The sequence below is a fragment of the Nothobranchius furzeri genome, chromosome 12 (genome assembly GCF_043380555.1).
Source record: "Nothobranchius furzeri strain GRZ-AD chromosome 12, NfurGRZ-RIMD1, whole genome shotgun sequence".
NCBI lineage: Eukaryota > Metazoa > Chordata > Actinopteri > Cyprinodontiformes > Nothobranchiidae > Nothobranchius > Nothobranchius furzeri.
Window position 1 is genome coordinate 65,462,608 of NC_091752.1, and position 17,404 is coordinate 65,480,011.

The 17,404-nt window shown below is 44.4% G+C and overlaps 1 protein-coding gene across 2 annotated transcripts in view; it reads left to right on the forward strand.

Annotated features, from left to right (window-relative positions):
• The first annotated feature begins 1,062 nt into the window (after positions 1 to 1,062).
• The window catches only part of tnrc18 (trinucleotide repeat containing 18), a 64,232-nt gene continuing 47,890 nt past the window's right edge, over positions 1,063 to 17,404 (forward strand). For both annotated transcript variants that reach the window (XM_015945391.3, XM_015945392.3), the window contains exons 1-2: positions 1,063 to 1,200; positions 2,489 to 2,835. In XM_015945391.3, the coding sequence (XP_015800877.3) occupies positions 2,628 to 2,835 (208 nt within the window). In that variant the 5' untranslated portion in view covers positions 1,063 to 1,200; positions 2,489 to 2,627. The remainder of the gene's footprint in view (positions 1,201 to 2,488; positions 2,836 to 17,404) is intronic.

Genomic DNA, 17,404 nt, shown 5'->3' on the forward strand with positions numbered 1-17,404 from the left:
GTAAGAGCCCCCACCCCACCACGACGCCCTCCTTTGAATCCAACATAATGACACTAAATGAGCAGGCCAAGGCACTTTCCCTCCTCTTATTATGCTAATAAATGTGCGTTTGTTCCCGCGTAGACACGCACTGCGCTGGAGGCAGCGAGCGTTTTCTCACCTACAGACCCGACACTCCCTCATCTGCATACGGATAGCCGGGCTTTACACCCTGCGGACAAATAAGTTTAAGAATAACAATAAAAAAGCATAACAGTGACAAGACCCAGTCGATTCCGCATGTAATGCTGATAATCTCCGATAATAATCTAGATCCAATCCAACACCACGTTCAGAATCCAGATGAAAAATCTGTTCATTCTAGGAATAGTAACTACGTGGAAAAAGTCCTATATTTATTTTAACCATGGTTTCCTGAGGAAGGTCGAACCAAAGCCACATTCCAAAAAATTAACCAGCAAAAGATAATGAAGCTTAGCGCTTTCTGTGAGTTCATGGTTATTTTTTACGTTCTTTTAGACATCGTGACACTTTTGGAGTCAATTCAGTTTTATTAAAATAAGTGTAATGATGATGATTACTTGTGCAGCTAAGACCAGGAACGGGTACGGTGGTTGTGGGAATTACAGAGAAACACAATCCTGGCCGAACATATCCTGAAAGACTCATTTTGCTTTTCAGCGTGCCGTTTGGTCGTTAAGGTGACTTGTTTTGGTGGAAATGGAAATCTCTCCCTCTCACACACGCGTGCGGGCGCGCGCACACACCTTCACAGAAACGAGAACCTCAGCTTGTGTTGATCGCCTGGTCTTGAAGGCAGAGGGGACCTTGAAACTGCTCAACCTCCTTGCTCCATAATTGGGTTTTATAGTGCTGGAAAGAAGCCAGAGTCGTTTTTTTTAATGAAACCCACTTCATTGACTGACACTTGGATGAGCCAATCAGAGAGGGGCTCTTTGAAACGTACAGTGTTTTGCGGTAGTGAGGGAGATGGGCGGGGCTTGTAAAACAATGCTGTGTTTCATTGCTGAGGAGGACGCGCGAGGGACTCTCTCCCCTTCTCTCTCCTCATTCCAATTATATCCAGTTTACCTTCGGACCAGCCTGTAATGGACTACTCCAGTTTTTCCTGCAGCTTGGATGGATTTTTGAGAAAGCCTCGCATTTTTAGGTCCTTCCTCGGCTATTTTCTCCAGTAAAGTAAGGCGCTCCGCATGCCCCCTTCCCTCTCGTTCGCCTTTTTACGTCCCCAGCAAAAATTGTAGTCGGAGTTTTAAACATTTCGTTGAGCTGTATATATTAAAAAAGCGAGTGAAAAGGGCGCGGAGGTTAACGAATTGTTTGCTTTAGTGGCCTCGTCCTCTCCGCTTCGACACGTTTCCTTTTTTGGAAAGTTTTTTCTGCCTTTTAACGGAACCGTGAAAAGTTTGAAACGTGGCTGAAACGCGGAGCTCCTCCGCCCGCCGCCGTGCTGCAGAGTACGCAGCCGAGCGGAGCTCACCTTTCCGGGGCACGTTCAGGGACGTTTAAGGCAACATTCGTGGTTTTCTAAAAGGTTTATTTTGCTTTTGAAGGTTAACAAAAGACAATTTTATTGTTTTGAAATATTTTTTATTGCAACTTGACTTTTCCGCGTGTACAAACAGTTTGAGTGGAGAACTAGAATTAACTTGCATTATCTAGTAAAAGTTGCAACTCTGTACAGTAACTTTTTGGAGCTTCAAATTATTTATTTTACAGCTTCGGTAAAAATAATAATTTTGTTGTTTTTAAACTGGTTTTTAAATAAAGAGCCGTCGGTAATTTGAGTATTTTTCTTATTCATGAGTGGTTTTGATGGTTCGGTTCTGATTTCTTTCCCGGCCAGAACCCATATGTCCAGCGGTGAAGTAACCGGGACTAAATTTACATGTGTGGGCAACAAAACACCGCTAACCCCGCTGATTAATGACGCAGGCTTTTTTTCCCCAACCTTATTTATTTTTAACCCGTTTGAAATTTATATTTGATGCGCCTTTAGTGTTTGTGCTGTATCGGTTTACATGGGTTCTGGTTTAAATAAAGCAAAAATGAAGTTTTTTTTGGAGAAAACGAGAGGAGAAAGTAAAGGTGAACGTTGAAATGTCCGGGCTGGGCTCATGGCGGGCATTGCCGCTCCTCTCCCGCCTGCTTCCCCGGGAAGCGCAGCTCCAGGAGCGGCTGCAGGCTCGCTCCGCGACCGGGGCGGATCTCCGCTCGACCATTAAAATCGTGAAAATTCAAATCTATCACAGATGCGCCGAGCTCCGTGTTTAGAGGGCGGCCCGAGCTGCTCGCCTGGTCTTCGGCGACTCTACTCGGATCTTCTGCGGGTAGTTTCTGAAGTGTTTTTCCAAACTGCGTCACTGCACGAGCAGGCCGCCCTTTCGCTGCAAAGATGAAACCTAAAACTATCGGTTGTTTTTCATGTGATCCGACTCTTCTGATGTTTATCTCGTTGTGCTTTTAGGTCAGCAGAATGGCTGAAAAGGAGTCCGAATCGCCTGGGAAACTAAAGACACTATTATAGCCAAATCTGGCTCCTTTTTCTCGGATTATTACCACCCGAACGGGCAAATTCCGTCCAACAACTTTCCTGTCCGTGGATAATGGATGGCAGAGATTTCTGCTCTTCTCGGTCCGTTCACGTACCACCTCCGTTGTTGGCCGGGCTCGCCATGGAGTCTCACCGACTCGGAGCTGCCGCTGCAGCCGGGAGGATCCCTCCCTCTCCCGGTCACTTGGGCGCGAGCCACCCGCCGCCTCTCCACTCCGGAAAATATTTGCCATCGGCCATTAACCTACATCCACACCACAGTAAGTGTTCCACATCTTTGCTGCTGGCTGATTTGAAAATGCGCCTTTATTCTATATTAGATAAATAAACTCGGAACAGCGCAAAATAAGAGGAAAATGTGCAGTTTGCAGGCATGTGGTTGGAAGAATGTGCGGTTTCGTGTGTTGAAGCCAGATTTCATGAAGACGAAAGGCTCGCAGAAAGCTGGTTTTAGATCATGTAAAGGATTCTCGGCTGAAAATTACTTGGCAGTTTCCAGCACACGCACACATTCATGCGTGTTTGTGCGGGAGGGCTGTTGTTGCAGTAGCAGAATGCGGGTCAGACGGGTTATGGTCCCTGACTGCATGTGGATTATTAAAATGCGTTTTGTATTTAGTGTTTTGTTTAAGCAGAGGGTGGAGATGGTGACCTCAGAGGGATGACGGAGCATGTTTACCCTGCAGGGTGAAATGTTGGAGTGTTTTCGTGAGGGCACGTCGATGCTGGTTCCTTATTTGGTGTAAAAGCCACGCTCAGTGCTATAATTATGAGTTTTTGTGATGCCTTTTGTAGTATTAGCAGTTTTCACAATGCCATTTTCAAACTGCTTTGTCATGATCATAATTTGAAAAATAAATTTTGTACTTTCTCAGGTTGTCCGATGGAACGGAGGTGTAATCTGCAAGAGTAGATACTTTTTCCTCCCAGGGCTCCGTGTTGTTTTTCGTTGATTTTCTCTGCATGCACAGTCATGATTCTGCAGCCTTGAAACATAAACCGTGCAAGAGAGGAAAGGGCATTTCAGTAAACAGTTTGTTGGTAAAGCAACGGGAAGTTTGAAGCATCCATCCACCCATTTTCATCCGCTTATCCGGATTGGGGTCGTGGGGCAGTAGCCTAAGGTGAAAGGCCCAGACCCCTCTCCCCAGCCACTTGGGCCAGCTCCTCCGGGGGAATCCCAAGGCGTTCCCTGGCCAGGTGAGACACATAGTCCCTCCACCGTGTCCTGGGTCTACCTTTAGGTCTCCTGCTGGTTGGACGTGCCTGGAAAACCTCACCAGGGAGGCGTCCAGGAGGCATCCTTACCAGATGCCCAAGCCACCTCAACTGGCTCCTCTCGATGTGGAGGAGCAGCGGGTCTACTCCGAGCCCCTCCCGAATGACAGAGCTTCTCACCCTATCTCTAAGGGAGAGCCCAGCCACTCTTCAGAGAAAACTCATTTCGGCCTCTTGTATCCGCGATCTCGTTCTTTGGTCACTACCTAAAGCTCATGACCATAGGTGAGGGCAGGAATGTAGATCGCCCGGTAAATCGAGAGCTTTGACTTCTGACTCAGCTCTCTCTTCACCATGACAGACCGGAACAACACCCACATCACTGCAGATGCGGCACCATACCGCCTATCGACCTCACGCTCCAGTTTTCCCTCACTCGTAAACAAGACCCCGAGATACCTAAACTCCTCCACTTGGGGCAGGACCTCATCCCTGACCCGGAGAAGGCATTCTACCCTTATCCAAATCAACACCATGGTCTCAGATTTAGAGGAGCTGATTATCATCCCAGCGAAAGCTGAAGATCACGTTCTGATGAAGCCAACAGGACCACATCATCTGCAAAAAGCAGAGACCTGATCCTCAGGCCACCAAAACGGATGCCTTCCACACCTTGGCTGCTCCTAGAAATCCTGTCCATAAAGGTTATGAACAGAATCGGTGACAAAGGGCAGCCTTGGCGGAGTCCAACTCTCACTGGGAACGAGCCCGACTCACTGCAGGCAATGCGGACCAAGCTCTGACACCGGTCGTACAGGGACCTAACAGCCCGTATCAGAGGGCCTGGTACCCCATACTCCCAGAGTATCCCCCACAGGGCCCCCCCCAAGGGACGCGGTCAAACGGCTTCTCCAAATCCACAAAACACGTAGACTGGTTGGGCAAATTCCCACGCACCCTCCAGGATCCCCCTAAGGGTATAAAGCTGGTCCAGTGTTCCACGGCCAGGACGAAAACCACATTGCTCCTGAATCTGATGTTCAACAATCCGATGGACCCTCCTCTCCAGAACCCCTGAATAGACCTTACCAGGAAGGCTCAGGAGTGTGATCCCCCTGTAGTTGGAACACACCCAGCGGTCCCCCTTTTTAAATAAGGGGACCACAATGCCGGTCTGCCAGTCCAGTGGGACTGCCCCCGATGTCCACGCTGTATTGCAGAGCCGCGTCAGCCAACACAGCCCCACAACATCCAGAGCCTTAAGGAACTCTGGGCGGATCTCATCCACCCCTGGAGCCTTGCCACAGAGGATCTTTTTAACCACCTCAGTGACCTCAGCACCAGAGATTTGAGAGGCCAACCCAAAGTCCCCAGACTCTGCTTCTTCACTGGGAGACGTGTCGATGGGATTGAGGAGGTCTTCGAAGTATTCTGCCCACAGATCCACAACGTCCTGAGTAGAGGTCAGCAGCACACCGTCCCCACTATACTATAGATAGTGTTGGTAGCACACTGCTTTCCCCGAGGCGCCGGATGGTGGACCAGAATCTCCTCGAAGCCGTACGGAAGTCTTGCTCCATGGTCTCACTGAACTCCTCCCATGCCCGGGTTTTTGCCTTGGTGACCACCCGAGCCGCGTTCCGCTTGGACAGTTTGAAGCACTGTTGTGTAAAATCAGGTTATGATGATCTGGGAGCATGAAGAGCAGGCCTGCTGTTGGAAAATGGAAAGTCTGACTCATTAAGTCACTGACATCCCTGTGAAGTCAAATAGCTGCAGATATGATTACAGTTCCTCTGGTTTATCTCCAAAGCGAACCTCCTAACACACAATCCCGTCTTGGATGGTCCTGGAGCGTGGGGTTCTAGGGTTTCCAGTAAGGAAGCAGTGCTCAGAGGCCACGGCTCTGATGAAGCGTTAATTTGACACGCCGACAAAGCCCACACACTCCATTCACACACCAACATGAAAAGGTGTCAGAGATGAAACCGGCTCACAGCGAGGGGTGTTACAATGATTGATGGGTGGATTGTGGCAGAGATGGACCAGTTTACTGCAGCAGACACCGCAGCTCCAGATGAATATGTAGCATCATTCAGCTGGAGTTGTGAGGTGTAAATTTACCCAAACAGCTAATTTACAGCCTGGCTGTTGCAGTAGCATGTTTCACTTATCTTGGTTTTTTTCCCCTCCTGAGGCTCAGAAACCAGCTGAAAACTGCCCGTGTGGAGTGAGCCTGGAGCCGGAGGCGTGGTGGGCCCGGCTTTGGTGGACCGTTCCTGATCACTATCCGTACATCTCCTCCCTCCCTACTCTGTAAATCTACCAGAACCTATTAGGATCTCTATTTTCTGCAGCCTTATTACATGAAAATCTCCCAGTAATTACGAATGTTGCTAGTGTGCTGGGTGGATTGCTGTGCCATCGAGGCAAGCCTGCCGTGGTTTTGTTTACATTCGCTTCATGGTGGTTCGTGTTTTCTTGGCTGAGATCTTGACAGAGTTTGCAGCTGTTGTTAAACCGGATTTCCACCTTTCCTCCCTTCGCTGTCACCGCTCTGTGCTGGCAGCCACGTGAACCATCAATGTTTGGTTCAAAGGCTTCGTCAGGCTGCAGGCAGTGTGACATTTGTGCTGCTGAGTTGATGCTAAAGATCTCTAAATTCTCATTTCTATCCAGCGCTGCCGATTTCCTCAGTTAAGTGATTATAGATGTAAACTGGCTGTAATTGTCCTCCATCTACTGGAGGTCTGCCGGTGTTTCTGTCACCAGATTGAGGCCATCTGTCCTTCTCTTCCGGGGCAGCAGAGGTAGGACACGGAGACCGAGCCAGGGACGGTTTTATTTGCCCTGAAATGGGAAACGCTGCAGCAAAATGGTTTTTAGGTTCCAAGTGCAGTCCACCAGGCTTTGAATCGTGCACTCTGGTGTAGAGATTAAATATTGAAGCTTGAGTTGTAACGCTAAGTGTGTCTTCCTGCATCTCGTTTCACTAAAGCAGGGTTAATGCATTTGTTGTAGAAGCGTGGGAAAACCCTGAGGGACTCCAGCTGATTGGTTAGTTGCTGTTGCGTGGATCAGATGCATCGGTTGAAGTGGAAAAGTAAAGTTAAAGGGATCATTTTAAAGCACTTTTATCGAAGTTCCAGCTGCTGAATTTCCTTAGAAGCTTCTAACTAATTGATCCATATTCAATGTGCTGTTTAAGTTCAATTGGTATGTTTGCTAACTTTGCCTTGTGAATTGGTGCTACATAAATAAAGTGTAGAACTGTTTAAACAGTTTTTTGGCAAAGTGGTCTTTTTGAAACGTGAGCAGGTAGAACAGGGTATCCGCAGGTCCTTAAAAAGTCTTAAATTAGCGTTTCCAAATTTAAGGCCTTAAAAATCCTTAAAAATTACAAATAATCCTTAAATACAGTTTCCAAAGGTCTTAAATTTTCAAAGACCCAATAAACAAGATTTTTATTTCTATAAAATTTTTGTGAATTTCTAGTTAGTGTTCAGCATTTTTTGTTTGTGATGTTGGTAGGGCTGCAACTAACGATTATTTTCATAATCGATTAATCTGTCGATTATTTTTTCGATTAACCGGTTTGTTATTGTTTAACTATTTAACCTATACAAGTGATGAATGCATATCAGTTAAGAAAAAAAACAAAAGATAATTGTGCAGTTGACTGCAATCTATTTTATTGCACATGAACACAGTCAGCGGTGTAAAATGAGCTAAACAGTGCAAAATATCAGTCCAGAAATTTTTTTTAGCATTAGCTGGAAGCCTGCTCCTTCCACCATGGCTAGTGGCCTCATGTCTTTTACCAGCATGTTTAGAATAGAGTTTGTAAGTGGTATGCATTGCTGGGGGTGAGTGTCTTGTTCCCCATGTAGTTGTCCATCGTTGCTTGTTTTTTTCTGCATAAGAAACACAAATAGACTGAAATAAGTACACATATAAAATAAAGCAGCACACACACTATAACACTAAATCAATATTATATTATTTGAATTAATTAACAATATACAGTGATCATTTATTTTGAGGGTTACGTTCTACAAAATAGCCCGCAACAGGAGATATTCAGAAAAAAAGTCAGATTTTTTTCTATTAAAAGCTCTAAGTAAGAAGCTCATGAGTTTATTACTTTGAGTCGGGAGTGTTTAAATTAGCCAGAGAAATGTGAAATTTTTTTATTTTGTTTAATACTGTTTAAGAAACATGATAAAAATGTGTTGTGAGGCGTTTTGCAGTGTTAGATAGTAAAACAGCCTTTTAATAGTAAAAAAAATGACTTTCTGAATTTCTCCTGTATTTAAAAATTGAAAGCGTACAACTATGCCACGTTATATTCACCTGGACACAGCTCGTCTGTATATTTTTCTCCGGAGTTGTCCTTTTTTGAATGAGGAACATAGTAATGGGTTTGTGCCATTTTTCTCTTTAACGAGAACATTCTTATAAACAGACGTGCTAAATTTGGCAAGCGCATGATACACAACACGGAGGACATTCACTATTGCATTTAGTCAATCAGAAGTAGAATACCGCAGACTGACGCGGCAAAAAAACATGTTTAACATCCACTATAACGAACTCAGCTAAAACACTAAGTCCCAAATTTGATCGGCATGTAGTGATGGACTACTATATACTTACCGGGCTGGCTCTTCCTCTGCTGCATCTGCCCCCACATGTTTTCGTCTCAAATGTTCACTTGGGGACGTCGTGCTTCCATGCCATGCTAGATGGTTTTTGCATATTTTGCAGGTCACCCGTCTTTTCATGGCATCTAGAGTGAAGTGCTCACATACTCGTGAGGTTTTTGTCCGGGGTTTCTCTTCAGTGTTGTCACTTGTGTTTTTCTTCCGTATTTCTTCTTGTTCCGCCATCTCTCACAGCAAGATGCGCGTCAGTAACGTGTTACGTCATGAAAACCGAGGGCACTTATTGGCTCGTTTCTTCTTCTACGGCTCCACTGGTAGATCAGTGGCTCATTACTGCCACACACTGGCGGCAAATTTAACAGATTGTAACCGATGTCAGATTGTGGTAAAAATAGACTTAATGCGGTAAAATGTGATTATTAAACAACTAATCGATGACTAAAAAAGTTAACTATTCTCATAATCGATTATAATCGATTAAATCGATTAAATCGATTAGTTGTTTCAGCTCTAGATGTTGGCGTAAGCGGAACCATACACATTCAGTTGGTTGTGAAAGGGGGCTATTTTTAGATGAGCACATTAGCTGGTTAAACTAAGTGGGAGCTTGCGCCATGGGGAAGTGCAAGTTTAATGGTAACTGGATGGCTAACCCCACGTTCGTGGCATGGTTAGCACCGGTTCCAGGCAATAGCTGGAAATTAAAGCTTAAATTTAATTTTAAAAATAGCTTAAATTTGATCAAAGTGGACTTAAAAAAGGTCTTAAAGTCTTAAATTTGGCTCCTTTAAACCTGCAGATACCCTGTAGAAGTTCTTCTATGGTGTGTGGCTCACTGCTCAACTAATGGACTCATTGCTCTGATTGGTCCTAGCGCTGCTCAGTAGCATGCAGAGGCGGTTTGAAAGACGACCGTGGATTCCACCCTTATGACTGAGCTCTGTCTTTGTCATGGCCAGACTATATATACAGGATGGTGTTCCAGGATAATATTTCTCACTAGATATAAAGCATGTTAATAAATCCAGGGAACACGAGAACTTGGCGGTTGGAAATTGAGAAAACCTCACAAGTGTTTCAGGGCGTTTTGGAAATTCCCCTGACGTTTCTGTCACTGACAGTTGCAGCGTGGAGTGTCGCCAGGCTGCAACTGTTGTTTAGGACTTCCCAGACGACCCGAGATCAAGAATCAGAGGACTGAAGTTTTTCAAATTGTGTAGCGGTCCGTGTCGCGTTGTTGTAAACCGAACGCAGATTTTCTAAAATGTCTGAATTAAACCTTTGAAGGGACAGCCGTGCCTCAGTGTGCAGCATCCCTCATCGGTGAATGTGTTCTCAGAGGAGCAGCAGGAGCTGCATGTGGGAGTTGTGAGCTTGCAGGAGGAAGGTCACTAGAGGAGGATGAAAACGGCTCCAGACAAATGAGAGAAGTGGTGGTGCTTCTGTCTTAGGAAGGTTAAGTGTGTGTGTGTGTGTGTGTGTGTGTGTGTGTGTGTGTGTGTGCGTGTGTGTGTGTGTGTGTGTGAGAACAGATGAGAGTCCTATGTATGTTGGAGCATGTGATTGTGCTTAGTGCAGTCATGGCTGAAGGTGGGGGTGGGTGGGAGAGAAAGGCAAAGATTTATCTTAACCACAGTACACTCATACAGAGAGACGCACGCACGCACACACACACACACACACACACACACACACACACACACACACACACACACGTGCAATAACTCAGAGCATGCAGGGCAGGTCAGAGAAATCTGTTCCAGTTTGTCTTGCGCGTTGCTCTCTGCTGGTGTCTCTTTTTAAATGAAAGTGACAAGTGTGTGTGTTTATGCGTATTCAAGGGACATCCCCCTGTGTGTGTGTGTGTGTGTTTGAGAGGCTCGGACACGTTCCTGCACAGATTAATTGAATCCTTCAGGAGAAAAAACGGCTTGCTTAAGAGAATGCACAGGGCAGTACTGCGCTGCTGCAATAAACCTGTCAGACACAGACAAACTATACACACACACACGCGCACACACACATGCACACAGCTGTCAAACCAGAGTGATAGAATGCTGTGTGTGTTAGAGAGAGGGAGAGCGAGCCTGCTGAGGCATGCTGAAATACTCCAAGCATTAGCTAAGTCGTTCCCTCTTCCAGAACCCTCCGCTAACACAAAAAACGGCTTCAAGCACACAAGGGCCACACACGGTTCCCGCCCACTTGTGTGTTTCTACATGTTTGATTTTCCAGCTAAATAATAATCCTCTCAGGGCATTTAGGTGAAACTGACTATAACAGACTGACAAAGTCAGATCACACCCACACTCCTATAAACTTGTGGAACGTGTGGACTGTTGCTGTCAGTCAGCTCACCTGTGATGATTTGTTATTAAAGGCACTGTTGCATAAGACCAGCGCATGGTTACTTACCTTCTGTTTAAGATTCTGTATATCTGTTTTTTGTCTTTAAACAAAAAGTGGAAATTAGAAATTAACCCTCTGGCGTCCATTGAACAGGTCTGATTTGGGACGCTGTAGCAGCAAGACTCCGCCTCCCTGAGTTTCAGTTTCAATTCAGCTTTTAAAAGGAGATTATAAACTACACCCCAGTTTTTAAATTTTGTTCATAGGCAAGTAAAAGCGGAGTTATACTAAACAAAAAAAACAACCTATTTTTAGACAATCTGATAACTTGTCAAAACAGCGGTTTAGTAATCCGTGAGCGGGAATGTGCTTGTGAACATTAAAAACCCACAAAAACATGAGATCCTTTTGCTGTTGGTGGAAGTCTCACATATTCAGCTGATAAAAAGTATCATTGTGTAGCTGAAAGAGAGAGGAAGGCCGCACGAGTAACGAGATGTGCGCAAAAAGGAGCCGCTTTGCGGGGAAAGGAGTGGCGCCAACGGAGCAACAACAAACAATTAGACAGATATTGATGGTAAACTTCATATTTTGGAGCGATCCGGACAGAAATATTGTCTCTGCAGTTTAGTCGGCTTTTATTAGGCTTATATAAAGGATGATGAGATGGATAAATGTCCACCAGGCAGTTCAGATAGTCTGGCTGTTTTTTAAACTGGAAGCAGAGGAAGTGGACGGAGACTCGCAGCCGGAGTCTGAGGCAAACAGCGAGGATGTTGATGACGATGTGGCAGATCCATCCTTCCTCATAGAAGAGTTGGGTCATGATGAGGTAGAGGATGAAGGCAGACACGCGGCTCCTCGGAGATCCAACAAGAGGAGTGGGCGGCGCCGCGCAGCTCTCAGATCTCGGCGTGAGACAGAGCCACTCCCCACTCCAAAATGCATGTACATTATTGCCAAATTAATGAAATAAGTATAAATTCAGATATTCCAGGTTGTCCTGAAAAAAATGATACATCATAAGGCAATATATATTGTTTTTATTAGAAAATACAAAAGAAAAACCTAAATGAGTCAAAAAAGGTGATTTACACTAGAGCTGAAACGATTCCTCGAGTACCTCGAATAATTCGAGTACAAAAAATCCTCGAGTCAAATTCTCTGCCTCGAGGATTCGTTTAATTCATATTTAATTAATTCATGGCTTTGCAATCGCCCGGGATCATGTTTCACCCGGACCGAAATAAGTGACGGACATGCCCACTGCACTGAATGCACACGCGAGTAGCGAATATAACTTAACTTTCTCTTAAGCCATGGCGGACAACGTGAACCCCGGTGGAGTTCTAAAAAGACAGAAAATGTCAAAGTTGTGGGACCATTTTTCACGTCGTAAGGTGGAAAACGTAGTCCAGTATAAATACTGTAAAATGGATTTAGCCTACCACACCACCACATCCTCCACGCTGCAGCACCTGTAAATGTCACTTCTGCAAGCGGACTCGGAGCCTCTACAAGATAATGCATTTTAGCCTGTATTTCTATATATTCTGCGGACTCTGCGACTTTTTCGTTTGTAGCACTCAGTTTCAGCTCACACCCTACGTCTGGTAGCAACACGTCAGTCTTACAATGTGCTAAAAAAATAGCAGTTTTTACACAACACGTCGGACTTTTTATTGTGTTATTGATGTCTGTTGTCCCTCGGGGTTTCTGCAGGAGGACACGGGTATTTATGAGTGGCGGAGGAAAACGAAAGAAAGTAAATACATGTTTTGTGATCAGTATAATTTGACAAAACCACAGCAAACATGCTTTTGGCAATCCTTGTTAGTGTGAGAAAAAGTGTGGAAATTAAAACGGACGTGTGTTAATAGGGAAACAGCCGGCGAGCTGTTTGCGCCGTGAGCGGTTCTGGTTCTGTTTGGGCCGCAGCCGCTCGCAGCGTTATCCTCCTAGTTTTTGTCTGGCTTGCAGGCTAGCAGATTCTCACACGAGGGGAAAATCGGCTCAGGTTTACTTATTTTTTGCACAGGCATTTGTTTACTGTTAAGTAAAGTTGAGGAACTGAAGTTATGCAAACTAATTTTGAATAAAACTTGAAGAATAACTGGCAATTGCTTGCTCACTTTAAGATGTCTTTCATATTTAATAACATGCTATTTGATATCAAATCACTTTTATTGTCACGTCACATGTGCAGGTACACTGGTACAGTACATGCGAGTGAAATTCTTGTGTGCGAGCTTCACAGCAACAGAGTTGTGCAAAAATACAGTAACGTAAAAACAAGTAAAATATAAAAATGGCTAATCTAAGTATACAAATGAATAAAGTAAACAATAAGATAAGAGATATAAAATGTACAGAGGTTGGTATGTGCAAAACAGTGGCATTAATGTACAGTATGGAGCGTGCAATGTTGGAACTTGGAGGCAGCCATACTCGGCGCCATCTTGGCTCATCAATATATGATATAATGGTTTACAAACACAAAAGGGTAATTTATTAGAGTACTCGATTAATCGAAAAAAAGATTCGATAGAGTACTCGATTACAAAAATATTCGATAGCTGCAGCCCTAATTTACACCCTGGACCCCAGAGGGCTAATATTTTTTTTTTTATTTGTTATTTGCTATATTTAGTCATATTTTTTATAAATGTACAGTCTAGATTACCATTCTCAATTATAAAAAACATTTGTCTTAAATGTTTTTTGGTTTCACAGTAAAATAAACAACTTTTTTTCCAAATCGGATTTTATGTTTTGAGTGATTTGAGGTCTAATATGCAACCCCTTTATGTCCAACTATAGAAAATAAGTATAAATTCATAAAGTCCAGGTTGTGCTGAAAAGATTGATACCACATAAGGCAGTGGTTATGGTTTTTATTTGGGAAATACAAAGGAAAACTCTAAATTAGTCAAAAACGGCAAATTACACCCTGGACCCCAGAGGGTTAAAACATGCAGTTTTACCAGGATTCATGCATTATGATTTTCGCTAGCGATAAATGCCGTTAATGCTGAGAATTTCCTCCATTTGCAACACAGACGTTTAGTAAAACCGGTGAGTAAGCCCCGCCTCCTATGGCTCTGTTAGTCATTTAAAGTTTGGTCTTAACACGACCTTAGTGGATTTTTGTTTGAAAACATTCTCACAGTCACAAGGTTTGTTAATTATTCTTTTTGCTTCTCTATGACGATGTCACAAAAACCTTCCATCTGTCCAAAACTGCAAATTATTTCCAAATAAGCTCTTTTTCCAATGTATGTATTTATTTTATTTATTGATTTATTTTTTGTTAATTCATAACATATACGCCAAGTATTGGTATTTTTGCTTTCCTCTGCCCTCTGAAACTTTCTCCTTGAGTTATCAGAGTGCTGTAGAACCATCGACATATAAATATTGGACAATGGGTTTCCAAGAGCTCCAATAACACATTTTAGAAGAAAAATGGGAGGTGGCCACCACCGCCATTTTGACCGTGTCACAGGTTCCGTCAAGCCCAGACAATTCCACAAAAGGGAAGAGAGGTGGAGCCGAGGGTGGGGCTGTAAGGCTGGGATCAACTGACGACACCCGGTCGAACTAGCTACAAGCCAACCCAAAGCTAACACTGAGGTGGGAGCTAAGCTAATGGAGGTAGCAACCTAGCCACAACCGGAGTTAACTGTGCACAACACCAGAGCTTCTGAGTCAGAGATACGCCGGGCTGACCGCTGGGTAAAACCGGGTGGAACACAGAGGTCTCCGAGACCTCCACAAGCCGGCAGCCACACAGCAGACAAGCGCCGCTGCGATCTGAGATGCGCCGAGCTGCGGGGAGGGGAGAAACGGGTGGAAAACAGAGGTCTCCCGAGAGCTCCACAAGCCGATAGTCGGAACCCAGCTCCACCAACATGTTATATTTCAACCCATTTTCTAAAGTGCAGCATTATGTTAAATGCACTGGGTTTTACCCTATTACATTTAAATTTCATGGTTAAACAGTACATTTTGAAATCTAAGCTCAGCTCGGCAGTGACCTAAAATACATAAATATAATTTTACTTACCGAAAAAAATGAAGTGTAGACTCCTTGGACGCTCTATTAGTGCAATTAATGCCACAGCAAGTCATTTTGTCCAACAATTGCACAAAAATATCCAAACAGAATACACAAACACAGAGACTCAAAATCCCGGAACAGTTTCCAAGCCAGACCGAGTCTCTACTGAGGCCTTTCCACGGAGCTAGCTCTGTGGTCACGTGGGTCTGATGCTCATTAATTATACAGAATTTTAGGCTTTTAACACACTTAAACAGAAGAGTGAGAAAAAAATTCACCCCCCTCAGAGTTGTCATGAGTGTAAACTAGATAATTTAAACAAAAAACTTGTTTTGGAACCAGGCTGTAAACATGTTAATTTCTGCTGTGAAATTGGTATTTTTAACATGGGAGTCACCCTGAGCTCCCTCAATACAGTTTCATACTCTGAGCTGAGTAAGCTTGTTGCGAGACAGAAGCCATCTGACTCTCCACTTGACGTTCTGCCGCCTCGTCTCTGGAAGGCTGCCTTTCCGTGCCTTGGCCCATCACTTGGTCGTATTATCAATGGGAGCCTCAGCACAGGTGTGGTCCCAGCTGCTTTGAAAGCAGCAGTTATTCGGTCGACCCTGAAGAAACCTGGTGCTGATGTCACTGTGATCACAAATTACAGGCCTATCTCTATCCTGCCTTTTACATGAAAACTGCTTGAGAAAGTCGTTTATCAGCAGCTGGTCTCACATTTAGCTGACTCTGATCTATTTGAGGTTTTCCAATCAGGGTTCAGGTCTGGCCATAGCACAGAGTCAGCTCTACTGAGAGTCTTAAATGATATCCATCTTTCACTAGATCAGGGAACATCTGTGGTGCTTCTGTTGTTAGATCTGACGGCAGCCTTTGACACAGTCGACCACGCGATTCTACTCGATCGCTTGGAACGATGGGTTGGGATCAAAGGGTCTGCTCTGGATTGGTTTAGATCATATCTCCCCAACAGGACATTCTGCGTTAAACTGGGTGATGTTTTTTCTTCTTGGGAGGGGCTCCGCTGGGGGGGTCCCGCAGGGATCTGTCCTCGGTCCTCTTTTGTTTGCCATTTATCTGCTACCTCTGGGGTCAGTCTTTTGTAAACATGGCATATCATTCCATCTGTATGCTGACGATTGCCAGATTTACTCTCCATTGTGTCAGGAGAAAGGTCACTTTATCCAGTCCTTTGTGTCCTGTATTAATGAGGTGAAGTCTTGTCTAATGGCCAACTATCTGCATCTGAATGAGGGAAAGGCAGAGCTCATTGTTTTTCACCCCAACAGCAGGAATGTGGGTCGTTATGTTGATCTTGGCCCTCTTTCTCCGTACTCAAAACCAGTTGTTACCAGTTTGGGAGTGAAAATTGATGCTGGACTTAAATTTGAGGCTCACATCAACTCAGTGATCCGGTCCAGTTTCTTTCACCTGAAACGCCTTGCAAATATCAAGCCTATGCTGTCGAGAGCCCACCTGGAGCGGGTACTGCATGCCTTTGTTATTTCTAGGCTTGATTACTGCAACTCTCTTTATTCAGGGTTGTGTCAGTCATCACTGTGTCGCCTACAGGTTCCAATCCAATCCCAATCCAATTTTATTTATAAAGCGCATTCACAAGGCATTACAACCAAACAAGGCGCTGTGCACTAAAAATGTTAGTTAATCAAACCGGCGGTATACAAACATGTCGAACACAGATAAAAGATAAAAAGGAAATACAACAAAATTCCCAAAAGCTAACAGCTAAAAATCAATAAGACACAGGGAGAATAAAAATTAGAAAAACATTTTAAAAAAGAACCTCAATAGTATGGAAGTTGATATTGTAAAGTCCATTTTTAAACAATGCAGATGTAAGTGATGGTCATAATCCATTCTAGCGCCATAATTCCAGGTTGTGCAGAACAGCGCAGCAAGGTTCCTGACTGGGACCAGGAAATGGGACCACATCAGTCCGGTTCTGGCCTCCCTGCACTGGCTTCCGGTTTGCTATCGTGCACAATTCAAAATCCTTGTCTTTGTTTACAATTTCTTCCAGGGTGGTGCTCCCCCCTATCTAGCCACACTCCTGAACAAATATTCCCCATCACGCGTTCTGCGCTCCTCTGAACAAGGCCTGCTCGCTGTCCCTCGTTCTAGGTGTCGTACTCGCGGGGACCGGGCTTTCTCAGTCCTAGCACCGTCTCTCTGGAACCAGTTGCCACCCTCAGTTAGGCTGTCCCCATCTCTGCCAGCCTTTAAGAGTCACCTAAAAACACACCTTCTCCGCTTGGCGTTTCCTGAACATGTTTGATTCGGCCCTCTTTTACGTTGATTTTATTTCCCTGTTTTCATTAGTTCACTCTATTCCTTGTTTTACCCATCTGTCCTGTACTAGAATGTTTCACCTTTTTTGTAATTTGTATTTTGTAATTTGAATTGCTCTTATTTCTGAATTGCTTTTATTTTTGATTTATTCACTATATTTGTACTTCTACTGTACCATGTTCAGCGCCTTGGGCTTCCTGACAGGGTTGCGGAAGGTGCTTTATA